Source organism: Stigmatopora argus, chromosome 2 (genome assembly GCF_051989625.1).
Source record: "Stigmatopora argus isolate UIUO_Sarg chromosome 2, RoL_Sarg_1.0, whole genome shotgun sequence".
Lineage (NCBI taxonomy): Eukaryota > Metazoa > Chordata > Actinopteri > Syngnathiformes > Syngnathidae > Stigmatopora > Stigmatopora argus.
In genome coordinates this window covers 12910867-12936733 of record NC_135388.1, presented here as the reverse complement: position 1 = coordinate 12936733, position 25867 = coordinate 12910867, and the positions used below count along the sequence as shown (strand labels likewise).

Here is a 25867-nt window from a genome sequence, read left to right as displayed (position 1 = left end):
ATTCTGCATGTTAACTATCCGGTCGCAGTGGGAGAAAACTGGACTTCACCACATAGAATGGGAGGATAGTCACTTGTGTTTCTCAAACCAAATTTTAGAACCCTTTCAGTGTGATGCAGTGCAGCAGTCAACAGTGTTTTTGTTTACTATATTTTGGTTGGCAGTGGTGCAAAACTGCAATGCAACTAAGAAGAGCTATTTCTAATATTATCATCTACCCAGCAAAACGGCAGGGAGGCTTTATCCCACGAATGGCCCTTTCAGAATATTTCCATAATTTCACAATACTGTTCTCGCTTGAAAAACAAGTTTAATTTGGTCTGTTACCATGCTCGTAACTCAAACCATCTTTTTAAAGTTGGATCACAGGCATCTCGAGGAACATTCATTCATTCATTCATTTTCTGAACTGCTTTATCCTCACAAGGGTTATAGGGGGTGCTGGAGCCTATCCCAGCTGATTTTCGGGCACGAGGCGGGGGGACACCCTGGGGGGAATTTAGAGTGTCCAACCAGCCTGCCATGCATGTCTGTGGAATGTGGGAGGAAACCGGAGTACCCGGAGGAAACCCACGCAGACCTGGGGAGAACATGCAAACTCACAAGAAACAGCTGTAATTTTGTTCTTCTTAATTGTCTGAATTACTGAATTTATATGCATGTGTTTGGAGTGTGCAAGGAGCACGGTGAAAACATGCAACTTCCATAGAAGAGAGTTGAGTGTTCTTAAATTGCTGCAAATATAGACAAAATATTACATTCATTCACGCCTCCACAACAGTGTCGACTAAAAGAAATATATTCTAGGCTTTGTAAATGCCACCTAAAAAGTGGCTGGAATCCAAGGCCCGCTTTTGTCACGTTCACAGCACATACGTTCATCTCCTCAGCCAACTTCGTGATTCACCATCAACTTTTTAAACTTGCATTCTAATCTTCCTTTTCAGCATTTCCCCAACATGAACTATGATCTTTATTTTGTAATATGCTGAAGGGAGTTATTCTGGGAACGCAAAATCAGTCGCATGCATTTCAGAGCATCTGGGTCAGCACTAATGACACACATAATGTTGCCAAGTGTAGGTTTATTTCTGGGGTCAAGGTTGCCTGTAAAAAATGAGGCTAGCTCACTGATTAAGCTCCCTTATGTTTAGTTCTGGTATACAACTTTGACACAACATGCTTCTATTTGACCCCACACAACAAAACAAGTGCATGCAAGTGGACGGTGCGGGGGCACATGTTTAATACTACTGGATGTGCTGACTGTTTAGAATGATCTAAGATGAAAGAAGCTGTGCCTCAGCAGAGGTGACCACCACCACCACCATCACCACCACCAACCACATAACAGCTACAAGCACACTGCAATACTGTCAACTGGCGTTAAAAACAACACGTTGCAAAGATGTTCATTAGAGTGCACTCTTTCATGTGCTGATGGTAGGAAATGCAGTGTGCCCCTAAATAGTCACATATTGTTTATAGGTGGTAATCTATGGCCATTTTGCTGACACCCTGTTGCCAAGGATCTATTTCAAGGGTGTCAGACTCGGGTTGGTTCGCGGGCCACTTTGATGTCAACTTGATTTCACGTCGGCCGGACCATTTTAGATATAGTTTTTAGATTTTTTTTTTTTACAAATGGATTAAAATAACTGGATTAAATGCCCTAAATATTCCATTTTTTTATAGATCTAAAACAATGTTTATTTTAGCTTTTTAAATATATTTTTAGATTTTACAAAATGATTTTTAAAATAAAAACACAGAAAAAAATGATTAAAAAATTACAATTATTGCTTTAAAAGGGGGAAAATCAGGAAATGTAATATACATCTATACTCTTCATTTTAAGTTGATCCGAAAACAGAAAGTCAGCACTCATGATTTACTTTCCCAGGCCACACAAAATGATGCGGCGGGCCAGATTTAGCCCTCGGGCCGCCACTTTGACACATGTGATCTATTTTGAAGCAGGTTGAAGAGCTTTGTTTACAGTATCACAGAATTAGCCCTCTCAACTTGTGGCCTCCATTGGTACTTCTGGGTTTTTATTATACAGCACAGTGGATGGATACCAATTCGTTAAGATTGTATTTACAGTATATTTTTATTTTAATTTTTTTTTTTCTTCCAGCATTTGTCCTGATTTATGTTTAATGGAGGAAATAATGTTTGAAGAAAAAATAACACTGCTAAAGATCATAACTTTTCTGTGGCGAACATGATTATAGTCACGTCATGTACATGCACGCATAAACGCTGATATCCACGAAACCGGTAAAAACTTAGTATTTAAAAAAAATAGATGTAATTTTAAGATAATCCTTAAAAATACATCTATTTTAATGGTGGTCATTATGAATGGTACTGGTAGTAAAATATATTTGACTATAATAAAGTAGTATTTTCTCGAGTGTTTTCTGAAAAAACGTTCTTCCCTCCATAATTCAGTGTTCATTTGTTGTCTAGCAAAAATAACGCTAACTAAAAAATAGCTGTAATCAGCAAAATTTTCCGTTTGGATCATTGACATAAAACAGTAGAAATAACAAGTATCATTCAATAGTGGTGTTTTTGTAGTTGCTGTTATATTCCCATTTTAGATAATGAATAATACTTTTTTTGTTCAAGCAACAGAATATTGCTTTCAAATCTGTGTCTACAATAAGGTTTGAATGTTAATATGTGTATTGTCATGTCTCTGTGTCAGCACCTTCACAGGTGATCAATCTGGGGTTACCGCATCTTCCGTCTTATCGACACAGTCATACTGGGCCAGTTTTCCAATCCAATTTCTGCCGCAGGGGTTTCATGACTTATTTTTTTCCCCCCAAGTTGACACTAATGAAAATCAATGAAAGTTAGTCAACTGATGACATCACCAACATTTTATTCGACAGTTCTATAATTAGAGAAAAATAACTGGAGGAGGAAATGACTTGCAAGAATCAATAGTCACCTACAATGGATAGCTCCTAGAACACATTTCCGCCGAATACACACATAGAAACCAAGAAAAATAAATTTGGACTGGCTTTCTTGCTGTGGCTTGGTGTTATTTTCAGCCAGAGAAATAAATTAAAAAAAACCCTAATGTTTTTGCAACATCAAAATGAGCCAACAATTAATATTGGTTGATATTTTGTAAATGAATATAATAAAAGACCCATGTGGGCTCTAATCAGTTTAATCTATTCATTAAATAAATATTAAATTGACCACTTTGCACATTAAAGGATTCCGCCCAACACGGACTATAAATGTGGTTAATTCTTTTTTTTTAACGTGTCAATTAGACTCTTGTGTAACTCTTATGTAAGGTTGTGGAGTGGATAATCAGCTTGATGACACATCTGCATTGCATGTCAGTGCATGTGCCCATCGCTTACAGCTTCCAGTGTCTTGTGCCTGAGTGCAGCTAAAATGTTGTCTTTACTAGCCAAACATGTCTGAGTGAAGATGTCAGCTATACTTTAATGTTGTTTTGTATGGGTACACATTAGTACAAATTTGAATGAACAAATTACCAATATATTAATATCCAAGTATGAAAGATTACATGTACTGTACATTCTCTAAATTGATGCTCGGTGCATGGGACAAGGATTTAGAGAGATGTTGTACTGCCGGTCCTTATTTCTGGTAAGTCCTGGAAACAGCATTAGGAACAATGGCGTTTTCTTTAGACCAGGGGTGTCAGACTCGGGTTGGTTCGCGGGCCGCGTTAACATCAACTCGATTTCATGTGGGCCGGACCATTTTAGATAAACTTAGATAGACTTTTTATGAATGGATTAAAACAACTGGATTAAAAGCCCTGAATATTCAGTTTTTTATAGATCTAAAACAATCTTTATTTTAGCTTTTTTAAATATATTTTTAGATTTTACAAAATGATTTTTGAACTAAAAACAGAAAACATTGATAAAAAATACAATTATTGATTTAAAAGGGGGAAAATCAGGAAATGTAATATACATCTATACTCTTCATTTTAATTTGATCCTAAAACAGAAAGTCGGCACTCATGATTTACTTTCCCGGGCTACACAAAATGATGCAGCGGGCCAGATTTGGCCCCCGGGCCGCCACTTTGACACATGTGCTTTAGACTGCAAATTGCTGAGCAAATTCTGGACAGCAAGAGAGTTTTCATGTAAAATGTCCATTGTATTTGCTAAACTGCTACTTTTAAAGAGAGTTGAGTCACTGCCACCTGCTTGCTATCTTAAGTCGGCACTCTCACATGGAAGCAAATCAGTTGAACAATGAAAAGCTCATAACTCCAGTCGCTCGTGTCACAAGACACCAATGTAATCATTTCGTTCATTCTTTCATTTTCTGAACCGCTTATGCTCACAAGCTTTGCGGGGGGGGGGGGCTGGAACCTATCCCAGCTAACTACGGGGCACAACACCCTGAATCGGTGGCCAGCCAATCGCAGGTAACCATTTGACCTTTTGACAAATGCTTGCTCAACCCCCACACTATGCAGTTAACATCAACACTAGAACACATTCAAAGCTTATTTTAATCATTACACAATTGAACAATGTTGACTGTCTCAGCCTTAACAAACATGACTCTGTTTTCGTGAACCGCGTTTCATTGAAAAGAATTATACCTACAAAGAATCATTTGCTACCTGCAATGACTCTGACTCGAAATCCATTCGTTCACCAAAGAGCTACACATTACTTTCCTCTTTTTGTTATTCTTTTCCCCCCGCTTTTATCAGCGTGAGCCCTTTTACACTTGCTACCAATGTTAAAACAATTTCCTGGAAGTCGGTTTACACAAGCAACAACTGTGACTCACCCTCTACGGCACACATGGCATAATGAATGCTTGCATCCATTTAAGATTCCACACATATAATGACAAAGGCAAACATATCATCTAATTGGTGCAGCCGACCATCTGCTCAGTCTTATTCCTAATGTGGTTCAGTGCAATCAGGGGAATATTTATGCTAGTGTTATGAGATAAGTTTCTCTCCAGTTTTGCTTTGTGGATTTGAGTGCTCATATATGCCAGTGGAAGACAAATCCTTCGCCGATATCGCCTCACAAAGGGCAGCTGGTCTGATTCATAGAGATGCCATTTACATGACGGACTTATTTACATTGACTTCTTAATCCTTTATCATGCACATATAATCATTCATACCCATATCCACAGCAATGGACAATTTAGCGTTTTTAATGAATGCAAAGTGCATGTTTTTCAAATGTGGGACAAAGCTGGAACATGTTTAATATTACTTTTTTGGAGTTACTCCACTGTAACCTATTTAACGTTATTGTTGCCTGTTCACCCCATTTTAATTAGACGTGACAATGGATGTAATCTTGTCTGTGACCTGACCTGTTTTTTTAGTATTTCTCACGGCCACTAAAACAAAGAATAATCAAATTGTGTCATGTAAAAGTGGAAAAGGGAATTCTTTTGTGTATCTTAATTCTATTGTGTTGATAACATAGTTGAATGGGATTACTGTAGTCAGCATCTGATGTGATATCTTTGGGGGTACAAGTAAAAGTAGCATTTATATTTGCTCTAAGATCTCCGTAACAGTTGAGAAGTCTAATTTAAAAAGTAAAATAGTACAACTGATACTCATATTATCATAACATGAGAATTGCTGGTGAAGAGTAATTATGTACGTTTCAAGTTGGTACTACTTCAAGTCACATTGCTGTTAATAGACCATTTTCCCTGATTGCAGCCCCACATTATTTCACTAAAAATTTTCTTTTTTGGCTTAAAACTAAAGGAAAAAGAAATATTTATGATTTTGAAATATTCATTTCATCCATTTCACACACTTGAATTATTCTGTGCTTCAAAGTTATTCATAGAATTTCATTACATAAACCAACATGTCACTCACTTGTAATCCATGAGGTTAGTGAGTATCCTCCTGTCCTCACTCAGCCCCTGAAGTTGACTCACAAGAGCTACTCGTTGTTTAAATAGCTATTTCTTTCTATTTATTATCGTATTTCATTTGGACTGTAAAGTCCCATTATTCCTGTTTTCTCGCAGCAGAAGCCAAATTGCCTCACCAGTTACTCTGAAGCGTCACAAACTCAGAGCACATTAAACAGACAACTCAACACTTGTTGAAATGTTATTCATGAGTAATCCATCTTTTCCAAGCGTCCTGCAGCATGCATGTTTAAAGACTTTCAGTGCTTCTTACATTTGAGTGTAATTTAAACAACTCTCACCAACTACATTAGAGGTTGTGACCTGTGATTGACTGACTCGCCCGACACTTTGAACAGGATAAGCAAAATAGATATTGTCAGAGTTTGTGAAATACTACATTTCAACAAACATCCTTGACGGAGGCAATCATAGGTTTATTGAGCTTCCCTGGCAGGTACAATCAATTAAAAAATGTTGAATTGCCTTTAGAGCTACACTTCTGTCCTCTAGCATGTAACATTTTTTTGATTCATGTCTTTTCCTTAGTGCTTTGTGGCCCCTTTGTTAGTGTTCAAATGACACAGTTAACTCCCAAAGGACAAGTTCATCCCAGGTACAAACCCAATGTGCTCCAGCACCGCCCCTTGAGAGCTATCTCTTTGCACGTTTTACAAACAAATCACTTCTGCACACAAACGGTGGAGTTTCCACCCCCTTCGTCATCCATCAGTGATGTGCTGTTACGTCACTTGAGTGTGTGGGTGTGATGCTTGTCTGAGATCACCACTAACATGATTTTGTGCAGAGGGGGGACATTATGGTGTTCAGGTAACCCAGGTTACATTGAATTTATGGCTATTCATTTGCTGCTGAAGTGATTTTTTTCTGGTCTTACTGTTGGTTTCACATGATACATTGTTGCTAAACATTAAATGTACCAACTCTCTTAATTGGTCGATTTGTGTGGAAATGATTGCTGTTTGTAGCACTTGTATAAGTGCCAGACATGGTAGAGGAGCTTTTCATTGAGTATTCAGTGAAGACAACAGACGTCATCTATAGCAATCAAATTTCATCCACAAATTCTTGTCATGTGGAATTGTATTTTTGGGTTCCAGCATTCAAATGAATCTAACAGTAGTGTTAAAAAAGAAGCTTGCAATAATTTTACTTGAAAGGGATTATAGGAAAACCAGAAGCTGACTGGTGGGAATATTTTTTAGTTGTGCTTGCATGCGTTCTTAATTTAGGAGCTGGCTGATTTATTAATCAATTTCGCGACACTGCTGTATGCAACGTGACCGTCTTTCTTGAATCACGCCCATATGAACAAGTCAATGAAGGTGAAGCGCAGCGTTAGATGTTGATGCCTTTTAGTTTTCCTGCCATTCATCTCAGTAATGTTTGAAGCCAGTCCTTTATTCCTTTGTGGTGAAGCCCATAAAGATATGTTCAATGGAAGTTATGGGGAGGAAATAGCGGCACGCATGTTCTTGCCAGACAAATGAGAAAATAAAATCTGAATCATTGTGGTTAACTGACTAGTTTCTTTTTATGAAAGAAAATAATTTTTAAATGTTGAACACGAGTGTTCTGTGGTCATACTCTCCATAATCTGAAACATTTAAAAATGAGTATTATCTTTTCCCTAAAATATTTGTAGTGTTTACTAACAAGGTACATGGAAATATATATATATACGTACTAGTAATTTATTTATTTCTAGGTACCGCAAAGTAAGAACCACTATTCTAATGTTATTTTTCTAATCATCTATGGTTTTTTTAGTGGTCACTTTTTTTCATACAGCTTTGCTCTGCTTGACTTTATCCCACAATCTGTCATGCTGTCAGGTTAGTTAGCAAAGCAGCTCAACTAAAAGAACAAAATCGAGAGATTTAAAAAAAATGTTATGTTATTTGGCATGGGAGATGAGCTTGAGATCCCCCATCCATCAAATTTCTCCATACTGACATGTAGTGATCTGCCCTAGTTCCTTTTTTTTTAAAGAAAGCTGCTATATGGATACTACATTGCCAGCAGCAAGAAAAGACGGTTTCTCTGAGGACACCTCTTAACAGCCATCCTCTGCCATTTGGGCTCTTAAAATAAACCAGCAGAACTACCATTGGTATAGCTAGTAGACATACACGATGTGATATATAAGATATAATATTCAGGTTAATTAAATCTCCCCAATTTAATCAGAGAACATAGTATATGGTTTCGTCTGAACACTCATGCATTACATTGTCCTATTTCCTAGCATTTTACTATTCTAATTTCTCTTTTTATTCATTAAAAATCAAATTTGTGTTTCATTAGTGGTCTCTGAGAAGACATGCCAGATAATGGTGCGTGTCAGCTTGTGCCCCACAGTATTATCATAACGGATGATTCCAGTGCAATACTAAGTTTGTGCAGAGTAGTTTAGCACAGTAGTAGTAAACTGGATGTATTTAAGAATAACCAAAGATTTTAAATGTATAACATCATTTTATTCTATTATTTTCGGCACCACTTTTCCTATTCTGGGAATCTATCACCGCTGACATCAGCCAGAAGTCAAACTAATGTTCTACAGTCGATCAAATTGTTAACAATAAAGCATTATTTAATGATTTTTTTTTATTGTTTATTTTAGTGTCCTTTTAATGTCCCCTTTGTAAAAGTTGACTCTAATATTGCTTGTTTTGGGGATGTAGGAGAAAACTGGAGTAGCAAACATACAAAAGTAAAACATGCAAAATCCTCAGATGGATATTAATCTCACAACTGTGAGGTGTTTTGCTAACAGGGCAGCCACCATGCTGCTTCATAATAATTAAAGTGAAATATATATACTATATATAGTAGTATATAACCTATATAGAAGTGCTACACAGAAAAGTCCATGTGAGTTTCAAATTAACCACCATTGACTGCAGAGATATCTAACCACAATTCACACCATGCTGCCTGCCTCTGGTATTGCTTTGAAACAACTTCTTTCAGCTTGAAATTTCCGTGTAGTTATCATAAAAATTATGTAACCACAGGGAGCTCTTTGTTCTCTAAATTACTTGCTTGCTACATAATTATATCTTACAATTTGATTCATTGGCACACTGTATAGAGTAATGGAAACCGTTAAAAGACATTTTACTTTCATAAGATTAAGAGTTGTCAAAGATATACATCAAATGATGTTTGATTCAGGTAAAGGTTGCACAAGTGTAGTATAGAGCTGTCTATTATGTAGTGTGGTTGCGAAATGAGAATGGTGTGTTCTTTTTCCTTCGCTCCTATTTTTGACCTTATTAGAACCATGACAGTGGGGTATCCGCTTGTGTCCCAGCACAAGCTGCAGTAATGTTTAGGGCAGCTGCACAGAACCGAGGCTTTCCTTGCAGAACCGATCCATCATCCTGTCAGCCTGAACCTGCAAAGATTTTACTTTGCAGCAGCTGTGGAACATCAACAGTGACAATGTGATCACTTTGAATTGATAGACTAGGTGGTATTACTGTGATGGTGCTGGTTTGGGGTGTTAGTCAATAGTGTGTGCTTGTAGAAGCCATTTCATTAGGCGTGTATATCGTTTCCTCCCGTTTTTTAATGCAAGTTTATCTGGGTTCCCTTAATTGAAAATGGAGGAAAATATATCATTCAGTGTTTATTCGTTTGACATAGTAGTTACTTGAAAGCATTGTAACCTAATACTAAACATGTCTACTTTGCACTTTGAGGTTCAATGGTTGAATCTTAACTGAGGCCTTCCCAGCTATGTTCAGTTTGGACATTCCAAACATGCGATTGTCAGTTGTTGTTAAGTCTGGATGTCATTGTGAATATCTATATGCCCTGTGATTGGCTGCTTTCCTTCAACGTCAGCTTGGATAGGCTCCAGCCCAGCAGTCAATCTAATAAGCTTGAGAAATACATGATCCGAAATAGATTTTTTATTGCCCTAAGATGACACTAAGTAGCAGCAATGAATTATTACACAAGGCAATAAAACAATAAAGATGAACCTTGAACTCTGAACTCATCTTATTTTCAAGAATCCACAATTTGCAAAGTTATGTTTACGTAACATCTTAAGCACATTTTACATTAAATCAGACCGATCAGTACAAAAAGAAATTGCTAAAAGCAGACCACCACCAAGATCTGATTTACTGGAGTAATTCACCACCACTCTTTTATGCAGAACCTTAAGGTAAACAACAACAATCACAAACAAACTTTGCCTCATGTGTCCAAAACAATATTTTCGTCACAACCTGTATTATCTTAAAGCTACATGGCTGCTACTCGATCTCATTACCTTTACAGCAGAATGAGTGAAGCCTTTTTTGAAACCTAAATCCTTATACAGGCCCTATAGTCAAAAAGGGCAGGATTTGATTGTGCCTTGCAGCTTGCCTGGACCTCAGACTACAAAGCATTTAAGCTTTAGTCGGCATTGCTAGGCTCAAGATTTCAGTAGGCTTTAACTAAAGCTTAACATCCTTTTCTCACCTTATTATCTCTCTTTGTCCGGTTACTTTCAAGCTTCTCTTGCCTTCACTGACCTCTGCTGCTCCTTTTTGGAGACTGGTTCATGTTACTATGACTTATTAGTACAGTGATACACAGCTATCACTATGTAGGGGGAGCCTTAATGACTACGGAGACGTCTTGCTGATAATTGCGTCTTCAGTTGTCTTCTCTGTCCTCAGTTAAAATCTGAAAGTCTTGTGCACTAACTGGTGGCAGCGAATTTAACAACAAGCAGCCATTAGATAACAAACATTGAACAAATGAAACTCGTAAGGCAAGGCACTACTGTACAGTCTGTCAGATGATTTAAGGAGCACTGACTTGCTCTGAAATGTCTCTTCGGGCGCAATTAAGCAGTCAGATGAGGAGACATGTGATCGCTCTCACCCAGTCACACGGGAAAATCATCAAGCCCTCAACATGCCTTTGTGCTGATTCTGTCGCTGCAGATGTCCAGAACTTGAGATCACCTGCATGTCTTATATAACCTTGTGAGAAAACTGAACAATTGTCTTCAGTTGTCACTTGAAAACAAAAAACAAAGGTGACTTTGTGGCCAGTGCAAATCGCCACTGTTTTCATTTCTGTAACGAAGCCACCGTCAAAACAATCTGGACGGTCTCCATTTATGCAAAGCACTTAATGTACATTGTACATGCAAAATCAGTGCTTAAAACACTAATAACCTAACAATGAATGTCAACTTGGGTTGTACTCCACTTCATTGTGATTCACTTTTGATTTTTACTTTTAATTATAAAAGTCTTGACTGCTCTTTTTCTAATTGAGGAATGACAAATTAATTTCATTCTTCCACCATCTATGCATAAAGTAAAAATAAATGAAATCTTAAATTCCATGTGAGGATAACCACTCACTTTTGGACGACTATTCTTGTGAGATGATGTTGACTCTCTAAAAGTGAAATTTCCAATTAATGAAAATGTCCCATCAGAGTATTAGCTCTGCCAACTTCAGTAGAGCAAACGCATAACTCAGAAGGTGACAGTTGTGCTCACCTTGTACGTAATCTCATTAGCCGTCGCCCTCCCTTGACCCCCACCCGCCATTTCACATCCTCCTCGTCAACCGGCCGCCCCGATTACGAGATCTATCAGAGTAACAGTATGCAGTTATCTTCTCGTCCTGTTTCCTCTTCCATCATGCACGCTGCAGACGACCATGAGTTTTAATGCAGTCATATACACCTTCCTCTTTGCACGCACTTGTGCCAGATAGAGTTTTCCAGTGAATAGATGTTATTTGAAGAGGCACAATGATGTACTCCAATTGGATTTTTTTCTAATTTGATTAATTATTTTGCCATTGTGTGCCCAAAGTGAGATAAAATGAGTAGCAATGATCTTTATTTATTTTTTTCAATTTCCACTCATTGTCCTCGAGGGGAAATTCAGATCCCGCTCTGCTATACATTTATGTTTGACATAGTCTGTTAAAATAAAGTTAGAAATATTTTGACAATGTCAGGTTTATTGTGAATTATGTATATATATTTTACACCACGGTGGTAGATTTGGGAAAAAAGTCAATTTAAGTGTAGATTCTGCTTTTAAAAATGATGGCTGAGTACTTCTATTAGCTTTTAATGGGTCTTCCTTCTTTCATATCATTAATTTCTAATGTTGAGAGGTTTCTGAGTAATGGGCATCCCACCCTTTTGAGCTTAACCAGTCCATTTGGATTCCAATGACTGTCATGCCAATTCTTTAAATCCAGAATCCGGCCTTTTATGTACACTTGAAATGTTGTCACTGTCCTTACATTGAAAATGACTAAATGTTATGTTATTAGGATTCAGGTGCCCCCCATTTTGTTAAAATCCCTAATATTATTTCTTAGAAAAATAACGGGCTATTGAACAGGAATAGCGTGCATTGTACAAGTTATGCACCATTTAGAGAAATTGCATCTTTCTGAATGTGCACATTGAGGCCAAAGAATCAATAGCTTCTAGCATCTATTTCTCCTGGAAGTGTTTGAGCTAGCAAATACATAATCTTTCATGTAAGAATTCAGCAAAAATGTGTCCCCTGTTACCTTTTTAAACGAAACTGAGAAATGGCTTTCTCTTGCCTGGGGTGGAAGTCTTTGCAAGGAGGAATATTTGTATGTCTGTCCGGTTCTTGTCAAGATATTTCTGGACCATTTTATGTTCCCCAGCTTTCAGTAAGCCTGATATTCTGTATTTGGTATAACGGAAAAATCTGAGTGTACAAGTCAACAGTAACCAGTACTACCAGTACTACCAGACTACCAAATGTTGGATAAGTGCACAGCGTGTTTCTTCATTAAACAGGTATTCTCCGCTCTAAAGCGGTATATCTGCATCTCTCAAATACGTGATGTTTTCTTTTGGAGGCACCTTAACTGAATGGAATTTTTCATTGAGAAAGATGAAAAACTCTTGACAAAAAGGAAAAACATCCCTTTTATCGTCCACATTCCTGCATGGCTGCAGTAGTTAAGTGTTTCCCGGGCTGTGCTCCAGACAGCTGATGCCTGTCGCGAAAGAAAATAGAAAGTGCTGCATTGTGTCACCTCAGCATTGACGATCACTGGCTGTCAGGACACTCCAAACATCCCAACGACATAGTCACACACAAAGAAGAGCTTGCTTGCATTACCAATTTGTGTGTGTGTGTGTTCTATGAAAAGGATCCAAACCTCAGGGCTGCCTATGGCACCTCATCACAAGCAGATGATCCTAGTTCTGAAATGTGTTTCTCTGCTCCCAGGGTTTTCTGCGCCTCTCTTTGGAAATGTACTCTCTTGTTTACCATTTTCTGTACTCAACAGCACAAAAACAGCTGAGAGCAAAAGTAAAAGTAGTATAATGGAGAACACTGTGACATTCTGGACTTTTGGTTACTCAAACATATTTCTATCTGCTCAGGGGATGAATGCAAAGCATTTGTTTGAACTTCTGAGAGAAAGTTTTAAATGGAAAAAAGACTGAACTGATGTGAAAGAAACATTTTCAAACATAATGTTGGATATTGTTGTTCTTGTAGTGTATGCCTGCAATGTTCTGTGAGACAACCACAATTAAACATGCTGTATTTTTTGTTAATTTAGTTTTTAACTATCAAAAACTTTCTCGAACCACAACCGCCTGTGCAGAGCTTGCATCAATGTGCAGATGTACCATAGGTGTCACAGATTTCAGCTTGATTGTTAACACTTTAATATATAAGTGACTTAATGAGACAGCATGATTTTTGTTCATGAATACTTGCGTTTTTTCTTTTGACTTGTGAGCAAATGTGAAGTACAAGCACCATATGGTGGCAGTGAACTCAACTCCCTTAACAAACAGCAGTTCAACAGATGGTGAAAACAATGACAAAAAAGAGGCATCAATATGTTCTATGTCACTCCAAATTGGAATTCACTAGGCTGATGGAGAGACACTTTCTGCGGTTTAAACAAAATACACAACTTTACATTTATTTCTGTGGGCATAAGTGTCACCTTTTAAATTTCAGATATAGGACATTAACACCTTAATACAGATAATACTGGGGAAGTCTGACAGCTATTATATAACATACAAATGATGAATATTGTTATTTTATTAATCATTTAACCACCAATCTTATCAAACTTAAAGAAACTGGAGACCATGAACACTTATAGTCTTTCCTCTTTCATTTATTTCCTTCACAATTGACCTCACCTCCAATCCCTCATTTGACTGCACCTACTTGTCCAATCTCGCCAGCTCCACTTTCCATTTTCTCTCCTATGAGCCAAAACTTCATTTATTTGATCACTTTGCCTTTTTTGCCCATTGTTGAAAAATTATCCCATATGCTCCACTTGTTTTGAGCAGGTGGATAACTATTGCAAGCCAATATGGCAGCAAGAATTGGCTTCAGAATTTGTGTTAGGAGAGCAGAAACAGTGCTGGAATGTCTGTTTCCTAATTCTTGTATGGTTGGACTTGGTGACCTAAAGCTGCTCAAGCATCCTTTGGGAACTTCTCGTTTCACTTTTGTTATTTTTTTTCAAGCTTTAAATAAAGGATCGAGATTGTCACATGGTGATGATCACATTTGACGATATTGTTCCGTTAATAAAGTATGGAAAGTAAGAAAGATCATGTGGTTTGAAGACACACAATTTACAAATGAACTAAATGGGACAATTGGGACATTTGCAGGTACAAGTCAGTGAATTGAGTATTTCTTCATTATTCTCATTCTAATGTAAAAATATCAGAACCTTCGAAAGTTTTACATGTACTTGAAGTGATTTTAAATACATGAATCTAAATCATTGTGCTCAACACTGCACTTAGTATTCAAAGTTCTCCTTCAAATTTCATAATGTACTGTGAAGGACAGCTATTTGCATGCACTTCACCATACGTAGAGGATGAGAAATAGTCACAGGAAATGGATGAAACCCATTGATAGACCTATTGCAGATTGAATGTGACTAAGAGCAGAGAATGGCACCTGCACTACATAAAATAGGACAACACATCGGCCATTTGTCTTCTGATTTCTAGTTATTATTGTAATGTGGCAAAAACATTTTCAAAATCATTTCACCAAAGCAGGTTTTAAAAGTTAGTCCATTACTTGATTTTATCATGAGGATCAATAATAATTTCAGTCTTTTACCCTACCTCTGCCGTAGAGTTTTTCTTTTGCATTTTTGCCAACATTTTGAAGGCCAGATGAAATTGTCATTTTTCAACTGAGCACAAAACAATTTAAAATTTGATATTGGATCAGGATACATGAGACAGCACAGAAAACTAATGTTTGCATACAGTAGCGGTCATCCATCACCTCCAATTTGATTATACAATGCAATAGTTAGTAAATCCAGACTGCGATAGATATGATAAAACAATCTTTAGGAAAGTACAAGAAAGTTTCCTTTTAACACTGATTGTTTATGGCCCTTTGTCAATGTCATCCCCGATTAAGTTCTTTTCACACCAAAAAGAATTACTTTAGGAAAGCCGTGTCACAGCAAAACCTGTGAGTGTGTTCTACACTCTCTGTAATCTCTCTCCAAGGAACACTTCAAGATCTGGTCGAGGGGTCGGAAAATCCATAACCACATCAGTTTATAATCTAGTAAAACTGTTTTCTGATTTATAGGTCCAATGTGTAAGGTGACATGGACTTAATCATAGACTTGGACTTCCTGACCTTATAGGGAGCTATTTTCCAATGAGTAGCTGAAGTTTCGGTGCAATAGTCACTTTTGTTATTATTACTTATTGTTATTTTTAGGGAGAGCAAATTGTTTTATTGTTAAACAAGCCTCAAAATGAACAAACTGCAATCAGAGACAGGTCTGCATCATTTTTGGTCACTTGAATATTTACACAATCTCTACTTTTTATTCTATTTACAGAAAAGAACAGGGATGATGCCTCTGGCTCCTTCTCTTTACCAAGCAACCACGCTGTTCTAGCTGCTCCTGCTCATCCGTCGTCTGACCAGCGGGCACCTTTTGCGGTGCCCCACTTAGAGGCTGGCTCAGAATCTGAGGGGCAAGGTCTATTGGGCCTACCCGCCTTTTCATCTGTCGTAACTGTGGTGGCGGAAACTGTCAAACACCCACAGAGCCTTGGTAATAGTCAAACTTCCCCGACACTCTCAACTGACATCAATATCACCCAATGGCCTTCACACATTTCTAACCGAGACTCAGAGACCTTTTCTTCATCCTCCCCAGGAAGTTCATGTAAGACTGTCTACTTACTACACCATGTTCTAATTTTTCCATGATTATGAAGTGTTTTATTCTTACATGTTAGGAATCACATTAATCATCGCAGTCTTTAGCCACTAACACCGGGCTTTCTTTATTGTCTGTCTCCATTGGCCTCTTCCCGTAGTACCAAAGATTTTTCCTCTCAAGGTCATTGAATCAATCCTCTCAGTCCCACTAAATTAAACAGTAACAACCATCCATTTTCTGTACAGCTTGTCCTCATTAGTGCTGCGAGTGAGCTGGAGACAATCCCAGCTGACTTTGGTAACACCCTGGATGGTTTACCAGAAAATGGCAGGGCTCATGTAGACAGCCATTCACAAACAAATTCACATCTATGGGAAATTTGAAGTCCTTCAATATCTTAACATTCAGGTTTTTTATATGTGGAACCATAACTCCCAATTGCACTGGTCTCCATGCCATCATTATCACCAGCGGTAAAAAGGAAAATATATTAAAGTACGCTAATTGATTCATCACTCAAGTAGAGACATAACTCACTCCATGGAGAGTGTTAAATGAAGAGAAATCAAGGTGCCTGCACATCAATGCCAAGATTGTAGACACAAATGTTAACATTCAATTTACTTGATCAACATAAGCATCTGTCTGCAAAGGGATCTGATGCATCTCTTGTCTTTAAAGACATCTAAACAGTGATTTATTGCTGACAGGTAGTCACAGTTAGTCTTAAGTCCTTGCCATCATTGTTTTATCGACAGCTTGGGAAAAATATATGGACTAGTGCTTGAATATGTGATACTAAAGCTTCTCGATGTCTGCCTTGAGTGACAGTCACATCTCTGAAGCCTGTGTGCATGAAGACTTAATTCTTATGTCAGATTAATTCCTCCAGCCGAGCCATGAATTCGTAAGTGTGAATAGAGTAAAAGCAAGGAGGACAGCAACTGTACTGTAAACTTTTTCAAAAAGCAAACGACTTGGGAGCGGACCTACACAAGTCATTACACTGCAACACGAAGAAACAATGAATCACACTCCCGAACAATCAACATATCACTGCAAAGGCACTCCAATGAAGAGTTATGAAAAAGTAATGAAATGCCTACTGGAACAACAGACGCAGGCAGCCTGGTGTGCTTGCTTCTTGTATATAGTCCAAAACCTCTACTATCAGTAACACCTCTAATGATCGGCAGGTATACTGAAGCACTGAGGTATTAAGAGCTATTTTCAGCTTTGGCACAAACCCGATGGCAGCACTTAGAAAGTGGAGCACCACCAAACACAAAGAAAATGTATTTGAAAATGAAAATATGGCCACTGGCCTTTATTTGGCAAATTCAAATATACCAGCAGATGGACCATCGCGTGAACATCTAAGATTGGCAGGTGCTTGATCCTGCACATGCTTACAAAATATGGTTCCTCTGGTAATAGTAGTGAACACTGATTCTATTTATGAATTGCTGATACTTCTTGCAATAGAATATTCTAATTTGACTAATGTTTGTCTTCCTACAGTGGCGGAAAGGGAGACGTTGACCGCCAGGACATCTCGTGTGTCTGTGCCCACTCCTCCCAAAGGGAACAGGCTAGCTCCCTCGAAATCGGCTGAAATGACGTCTTCTCCTGAACCCCCTGAGAGGACATCTCAGGTATGGCCTTTGACTGCTCAACAGAACACCACAACAGCCTCTGTGAAGCTCAGCACCACAAGCGTGATTTCAAGCACCACTGCAAGAATGCCTCACAGTTCAACGCCTTCGCAAAGAGTCACTACCACACAGTCGACCGTTCAAACTTCAGTTTTACCTGCGACGGTTTTCTGGAAAACGACCACCACCACCACAACCATAAGGGCTCCGTTTAGCAGAAGAATATTCACACCACCTTTCCCAAGGACGAGCCCTCCAAGGGGAGGCACAACTGTCTTTATGTCCCCTTTTACCACCACCACAACAGAAGCTCAACCTCAGCTGTGTAACATTACTGAAAGAATGTGGGTGAGAACAGGTAAAACTAAGCCACGCTCAATGCTTTGTAAGTAAGTTCACATCAAAGTTCATCATTCATCTCGACATTCCTTTGTCTTAGTTGTGTCCATCTATGTAAGGAGGAACAGGCTTGACAGCATCCAAAGACAGAATCTGCGCCGGGGACTCAGTCAGGGTCTGCGGAAAGCTCTGAATGATAGCTCAGCCCAAGCTCAGGTCAGATTATCTCTTGCTGCTATGCATTTGCTTACTTTAAACAGTGGATGTAGCACACGTTCAAACAAAGGATGCATACTTCCCAATACACTCAGCGAGTTCTCAGATCAAATTTGGTGCTTTTGAAAAGTTTAGCCCTGGGTAAACTTTCTTTGTTAGCACCCCCCCCTTTTTTTCTCAGGCCACTTTGTTTTTCATTGTGATCATCCTCCACCTTTCCATGAACTGCCTCGGAGCTCTGCTGTACTAAAAAATTCTCAGCATTTGTCAACACTTTGTTGTTTCCCTTGACACACATTTACAGGATTATCAACTGAAAGTAAATTGAACACGTAGACCAAGCACCCTCATGTAGGCTATGTCAGGACTGATATAGAAATGAGGTTGAGTGATTGTGTCCCACAAGGAAGTGGGTGATGAGGTACACTGTCTCAATAAGGACGAAACCAATCGTCAAGCTGTCATGCCTTCTGATTTGGAATCAACGTTACACAATTTTTGTGGTTGATGTTTGCGGTGGTATAAGGGGCCCACATTAAATTAGAACTTTTTTTATTCTGGAAAATTAGGTATCCATAACACCTGGTAACGGCGAGTGCAGTTCTACACCACTGCAAACGACAACCTCAATACCAACCATATTAAAGAAATAGTTATTCATAGTGTCATTCAAAACAACTGATCTGAAGGTCAGTGTTCCCACAAAGTCTTGCCTCGCTGCACTCAAATAACCCATTTCACCAGAGGATCCTTGGGTTTCTTTTAGTAGCGCTGTGTTCTCATTCGATGGGATGCAAGCTGCTGGCAAGGGCAGTCGCCTCTGTGTTTAATTAAGGCTTTTGAATGGTTGGGAGGTGAGCAAACATGCAGATGTGACAACGATGATAGCAAACAGCGCCAGTGTGGAGCCATTAAAAGAAAAATTATCAACCGAAAGTTTGTCTATTTTAATACATTACTTTGAAAGATGGTTGCTTTTAGCTTTAGTAAAACCTTTACATTTGAATACAATGAAAGATATCATACACAGTAAGATTCCTTTTGTGGCATGTCAGTCGTGTGTGTATGTGTGTAGCATGTATATCCTCAATTTGTGTGATTTTCAATTGTGCTGCTTTTAGGTGGAGACTGTATTTGGTTCACCCAACATGACAGTGGCTTATCACGTCACTGGAAGAGACATGATTTACGTCCCCTCCATTGTGCTATCGGGCCTGGACTGGTATGGTCGTGATAAGCTGATTGCAGACTTGCGACAGTATCTTCCTATGGTTACTGCGCTTCCCATTCCCATTGCGACGTGGCGAACCAGCCCGGCTCCTGGCTTCCAGCTTAAAACAGGTCAGGAAGTAAGAAAAACATGAGATAATCTTAAGACTATTGTTAGGTTATTAGGCTTCTGTAGCATTGTGTTTTATGATTTTGAGAGGAATTAAAATAAAAAGAGAGACCCTGGTATAAAGCTACATTTTAATGAATCACACTCAAGTATTTTTATTGTTACACGCTGCGACCCTGATTTTTCTTTACATGCCCCAGTTTTTCCATAATTTGGTTTATTATTATTTTTTTCTATAAAGATCTTAACATGGTCTCAGTTTTGAATTTGACTGCTAAATAAAACAACATTGGTCCAATAAAAGTATCGTTAAACTCTGGTTATTACACTACACTTTTATTTGACTGACTTTTGACAGGATGTTTTGTTTTTGGAAACAGCATTAGTTCAATGAAATTGATACTACTAGTCTCAATTTGTTTTAAAAAAGTGTTTTCATCAAATGGCATGGTTTGAGTAAAAGAACATCTTAACTTTTAGCTTTGATACACATTCCGCAGTGATAACATACTTGAAAACCAAAAAAACAAAATAAAGGAACTTAGTATGTCCCATTTCTCATTCAGTTCTGCAATTTGTGGGAGCTTCTGATGATCCACGCTCCTGTCAGTTTTCTCAACTAATGGAAGAAAGGTTGGAGAAGGTTTTTTCCGAAGCACAGGCTAAAGTGCTTAATATCAACAGCAGACTGTCTGTACAGGTGAGGAAAACAACTCATTCAAGCTGTGAGAAAAACGCATGGGTTATGTTATTATTTTAAAATGTGCTTCATTGCTTTTTTCATGATATTCCTTCAATGTAATTTTCTGTCTCCTAATTTTCTTTTACGCAGATGCTTAGTGTCTCCCAGGCTTCAGGCTCTCCCGCTGTGTCACTGGTTTACTGTGTGAAAAATGGGACTGTCTTTCTAAATGGGACCACTGCTTCAAGCATCCTTGGTCAGCTGTCCTCTGAATTGGTGGGCTACTTCCTTTTTTACCCACCGCTTGTCGTCGCAGAGCGTAAGTTACAATCTGTCTACAGTAATACCTCAAATGTAATTTAACGAGCCAGTTTTTCTCCAGATTGATGTGACACCAACCTTTTAACCCGTGTGTAACAAAGCGTGCTGGTCGTTCATTTTTGTGGACTGTTGATTAATATCAGGTGATACACTGATTTTCCCCTCACCATGATTCAACCTATTATGACCTTGCAGCATTATGGTTGCTAAAATGCAATTAACTGTAACGTGTTTCATCTCAGCTAAATTTTCAAGCCAGGTTTTCAGTGTATTTTTTAGATGCACTTAAAGGAGGAAAAAGCAATGATGACAGAGAATCAGCATGAGACTAAACAGTATTCCTGTAGAGACCCAGTGTGGCGTCAGTTTTCATCCCATATGCAGCCTCAACTGCTTTGAGTCAAACACAAAACTTTTTGATCTCATAAAAAGCAATTTGGGGAATAATTATATGAGCTCTCATAAAAAATGATTAACTTAGTGATAGAAATTAGATTGGCAACAAAATTCCCCCTTTTTCTTGCAGCATGCTCTTTCTTTTTCGAGGTACAATACAGTAATCAGGTGTAAGGCTTTGCCGGAGGGGAAGCGCTAAAAGGCTATAAAAGAGTGTATAAAGTGTATTGCTCTGCATTTTTTTTCTTTCAGGTTATAGTGAAATTTACCCGAGACCTTCTTGTGTGATAATAGAGGTGAAGATATATTTTACACTGCACTGAGCTGTTTCATATAATGTGGCAAAAAAAGATTAGATTTCGATGTCATGGTTGCGGTCAGTCAAATTGTCTTTGCGAAGAAAACCATTCCAAGCTTATTGCCAACCTCAACAAAGTTTTTATTCATGTTAGAGTGGAACGCTTTGAGGCCGACCCTTGTAAGTGCTTTCAATTATAATTTGATTCAGGAGTGTTATGTTTTTAATTCATTTAGAAAAGGCATTTGAATGGAACAAGTTGTGTCCAACACATTTTCTTATTTAATTTTCACTTTAGCAGATGCTATGAGCATTATTATGAATCACCTATTGACATATGGCGGTTTTGTTCACACCGAGCGTGAAGATGTATCGGGATGCTGTTAATGAGCATTGAATTAAGATCTCATTAAAATTACATTAGGGAATGAAGTTGCCTCCAAACGGCTTTTTTGCCAAGAAGGAAAGAAATCTATAAAGTGTGAGAAAAAGGAGAATAAAATTACGATAATGAGACGAGACTTGAAAATGAGGGAATGTTTGTTTTTCATCGTGTCCTTCAGTAATGTCACTGCTCTTTGTAGGCGGTAGGACTGTCGAATAAACCCCAAGTCAATTTCTGCCGGAAATAACAGCAGGGGATTTCCCACCACCTTTGGACCTGGCTCTAACAATCTGGAAACACAAATATCCTGTAGTTTCCCTTGACCAAATGCACCAATGATTCTGTCATGCTTTGTGTGACTTTGTACCCACTCTCAACCTGTTTCCTATCCACCCAGTGCCTAAATAATCATTTTCACTCCCCTCGTGTGGACCATTTCGCCAAGCATGACTGGATTCATATAGGTTGTCAACAAGTCAAACATTCCCAGGGAGACAAAACCTGTGTCATTTTTCAAAGGCAGACAATGGAAAAAAGCGTGTGGCGGTCGTTTGGTTGCCGGTCTTTTGGTCGCCGTCTTTTGGTCGCCGGTCTTTTGGTCGCCGGTCTTTTGGTCACCGGTCTTTTGGTCGCCAGTCTTTTGGTCGCCCGGACCCAAACAATGGGCGACCAAAAGACCGGCGACAAAACAAGGTAAAACAACATGGTCTACGCATCAATAAAAGCCAACAATGGCCCTAAGCAGTTTCACTGAGCGGACGTGTGAGTGTATAAGAGTTTGTATGTACATGAGTTGTCCCCTTAGGAAGGGACGTCAGTCAGGGTCTTAACAAGTTCTCCAACAAAACACAATAAAAGTACGGGAAATTTGGAGCTTTTCTTTAACCTAATAATCAATAGGGCATTAAGTATGACTAAATAATAATTCACAGTTTGTATTCAGGGAATTTGAGCAACGATTTAAATGGTAATTATCAATAACCTTCCGGGCGACCAAAAGACCGGCGACCAAACGACTGAGTACCGAAAAAAGAGTTTAGTGTTATATGTAAATGGTTGCGAGGCAAGTTTGTAACAGAATTAGAATAAAAAAAACTCTTTAAGGCTGTATTCCCCCAATGAACAGCTATTTCTCCAAGACCCATCAGCTGTTATTTGGCATCTTACAGCTTCCCATTAAAATAAATGGACACAGAGCCAATTATTAATTGTCACAAGAGGGTAAAAACTGCCTACCTCACATCACCAAACATACAAGAGCATCTGCTGACGTTGCCTTGATCTTCGTATAACCTTCTATTGAAGTGTGTACGCAACCATTTTTAACAGCTCAGTTCATGCTGATGTGATACCCTCCTGTATCTCCATCAAGTGTAAAACGCATGACGTGAGAGATTAGGTGTTGATCATCATTTGGTGTACACACTACATTAAATTACATTTATTAACATAATCCATGGAGATTTGTGTTGTCAGCCACATTGGATGTCGGGGCCTATATTTGAGTGTATTTGTTTCTCGGGGGTTTACGTAATTGACTTTCAAACAGGTTGCATGGGCACAGGTTTCATGCATTTGATTGGCGACTAATGCAGGGTGTTGACTCACTTTCACTTTATGCCAACAAGGATAAACTCACAGCGCCTCTTGTACACCTTCAAAAATGAACATTTGCAAATAACTTACATGCGCCAACAGGGTACAATAGGCCAAAGCTGCCAAAGGATGTTGCGAATTACATTTTCAGATGATTGCCTGAATAAATAAAAAATTCTAATCACATTTCAATATAGTTACTTTGCATAAATATGCTGCCAAAGTTTTTTTTTTTTTACTTTAGACATGATCTTGACACAAAAAAAGGAAATTTGAGGTTTTCAGGAAACAATTCAGGGTAGATATTCCCCCAAAATGTGTGGGTAGGTGAATTTATAAAGGCTGAATTTAAAAAAGACAGAAATATGCGAGTCTGTGATCCTTCAGTAAAAATTTAAAGAGCGTTTGAAGTAGACAACGACAGCGCTCGTCAGCCTTTAAATGCTCTCTCGGTGCTCGCCTCGCACCAAAAGAAGACATTTATGACCTCTTTCTTGAATCATTGATCACCGGATTCATTAATTTAACGCAGCATTTGATAATTCCTTTTTTCTGACTTAATCTTACCATATCAATTCCCCTCTAAAATTCCAGCTGGACAAAAATTCTCACCATCAGATGTTTCCATCAAGACTGCAGAATTACTAAATCAAAAAACAGACGCGCAAAGGCAAACAGTTATTTGGTTCTTCTGGGATTTTTCTCCCCCAGGAAGTGCTGGTATTTATTAAATTGCAATGCGTGTCACAATTTGGGTTAAAGCAAACCCTATAATATCATTATCCTGCGACATTGATGGGGAATGCATTGAAACTCACTAACTTCTTTTTTTGTTTTGGGATGAAACGGCACAAAGATATGAATACTCATGTCCTTGCAGCCCGAAAGAAATATTGTTTCTTTTTAATGTTTAAAAGACTCTTTGTTCAAAAATTTCTCTCACTGCAAAAGTACTAGTGGAAGCACTAGGTACAATGCTAATCAGTGGTCACCATATTTGTTCACCCAGTCAATAGTGCATGCATAAATTGTGCTGTTATTCCACGGATGGCTGAAAACTTTTTCCTTATTTTTGTTTGTTTCACATAGCCTTGCTTTGGAACAGTTTTAAACGTGCTCCTAACTGATACAAAACAGCTACACATCTATTGCACAGCTGTCAGCAGCCATTGCTCCGTTTGTGATTAACATGCGTGGTCGGACTCGAAACACCCCTCAGACTAACGGGTCGTGTCTTCAATCCAAAATCCAATCCGGCTGCTTCACTGCTACCTTTGACCTGAGGGGACTTTTCTGTCAAACTATTTTTTTTACAGACAGCCCTGCAGTATGTTTTCATTACTAACTCCCACCCATTTTTTTCCTCAGCCACCATTCTTTTGCTCTGCTGCTGTCATGCCCAAGTGTACATGAGTCTGCTTTCACAGGCCAGTGATGCAGTGTCTCCACAAACACTGCAGCGGCCCGCAGCACATGAGCTTAATCAGGCAGGAAATAGATGTAAAAAGAACACCGCATCGACAAACAGAGCCTAGGCAGCTGTGTGCTCTCCTGGCTGCTGTTCTTTTCAGTTCATGCAGCTGGCTCTGATCTGTATCAACCTAAATCAGATATTTCACACCTTATAACAAGATTACAATGACTGATTCACATAGAACGCGGCTTGTTGACTGTTGGTCTGAAAGCAGTTGGTTCACTGTGAATAATCATTTTATTTCCTCCATGTTCCGCAAGCAAGAGAACGGTGACAACAAATATTACATTGAAATTCTTTTCACTCGAGACTTTGTGCCTTCAAAATATACTTTTGATGTTTTATTTTAAAGAAAAAGAACTATAAATATTAAATGTAACCAATTCAGGTATATAAAGTTTGTATAAGATGGCCCTATTTGAGATATTTTCAAATAATGTAAAACCATACTAAAACATAAGAAATGTATGCATACAAAAAGAAATTCTTTCTCAAAAATTCTTATCATTTTACTCCATGCTGACTTTAATATTTTAAACAACTAGTAGTAAATCTTCAAATGATTACAAAACAAATGAATCCAGTTTCTGTATTAGATGTACAAAATTGTATCAATGATTGATTACAGTAAAACGTTAAATTATCCATTCAACTCGGTTGTATGATCCAAATGATGCATGTTTAACCTGTTTAGATTTCAATCAGAATAGGTCAATCTAATACTGTAAATATGCCGATTTATTGTTTCAGCGCTGGAATATCACAACCTGAACACTTCCATTGCCACCAGAGAATTTTGGGTTATAACAGGTAAGCGCATGAATTCAATACATGTTTCTTGTTCCACTTGTGAAATTGTCTTCATATACCATGTAAAAACCTATCATGCATTCTTATACTACAGGTTTTCTTTCTAAAATACTTTCATCCTATACAAAGTACTATTGTGTGGTCATAGCAAGAGGTTCTAACGGT

At 38.3% G+C, this 25867-nt stretch overlaps 1 protein-coding gene across 3 annotated transcripts in view; it reads left to right on the top strand.

Moving 5' to 3' along the window:
- The window catches only part of kiaa1549lb (KIAA1549-like b), a 42778-nt gene that overhangs the window by 622 nt on the left and 16289 nt on the right, over positions 1–25867 (top strand). For 2 of the 3 annotated variants that reach the window (XM_077595099.1, XM_077595098.1), the window contains exons 2-8: positions 15862–16194; positions 17713–18204; positions 18286–18401; positions 19523–19742; positions 20307–20440; positions 20573–20741; positions 25643–25702. In XM_077595099.1, coding sequence (XP_077451225.1) covers positions 15862–16194; positions 17713–18204; positions 18286–18401; positions 19523–19742; positions 20307–20440; positions 20573–20741; positions 25643–25702 — 1524 coding nt within the window. The remainder of the gene's footprint in view (positions 1–15861; positions 16195–17712; positions 18205–18285; positions 18402–19522; positions 19743–20306; positions 20441–20572; positions 20742–25642; positions 25703–25867) is intronic. The other variant, XM_077595100.1, reaches the window with a different exon arrangement.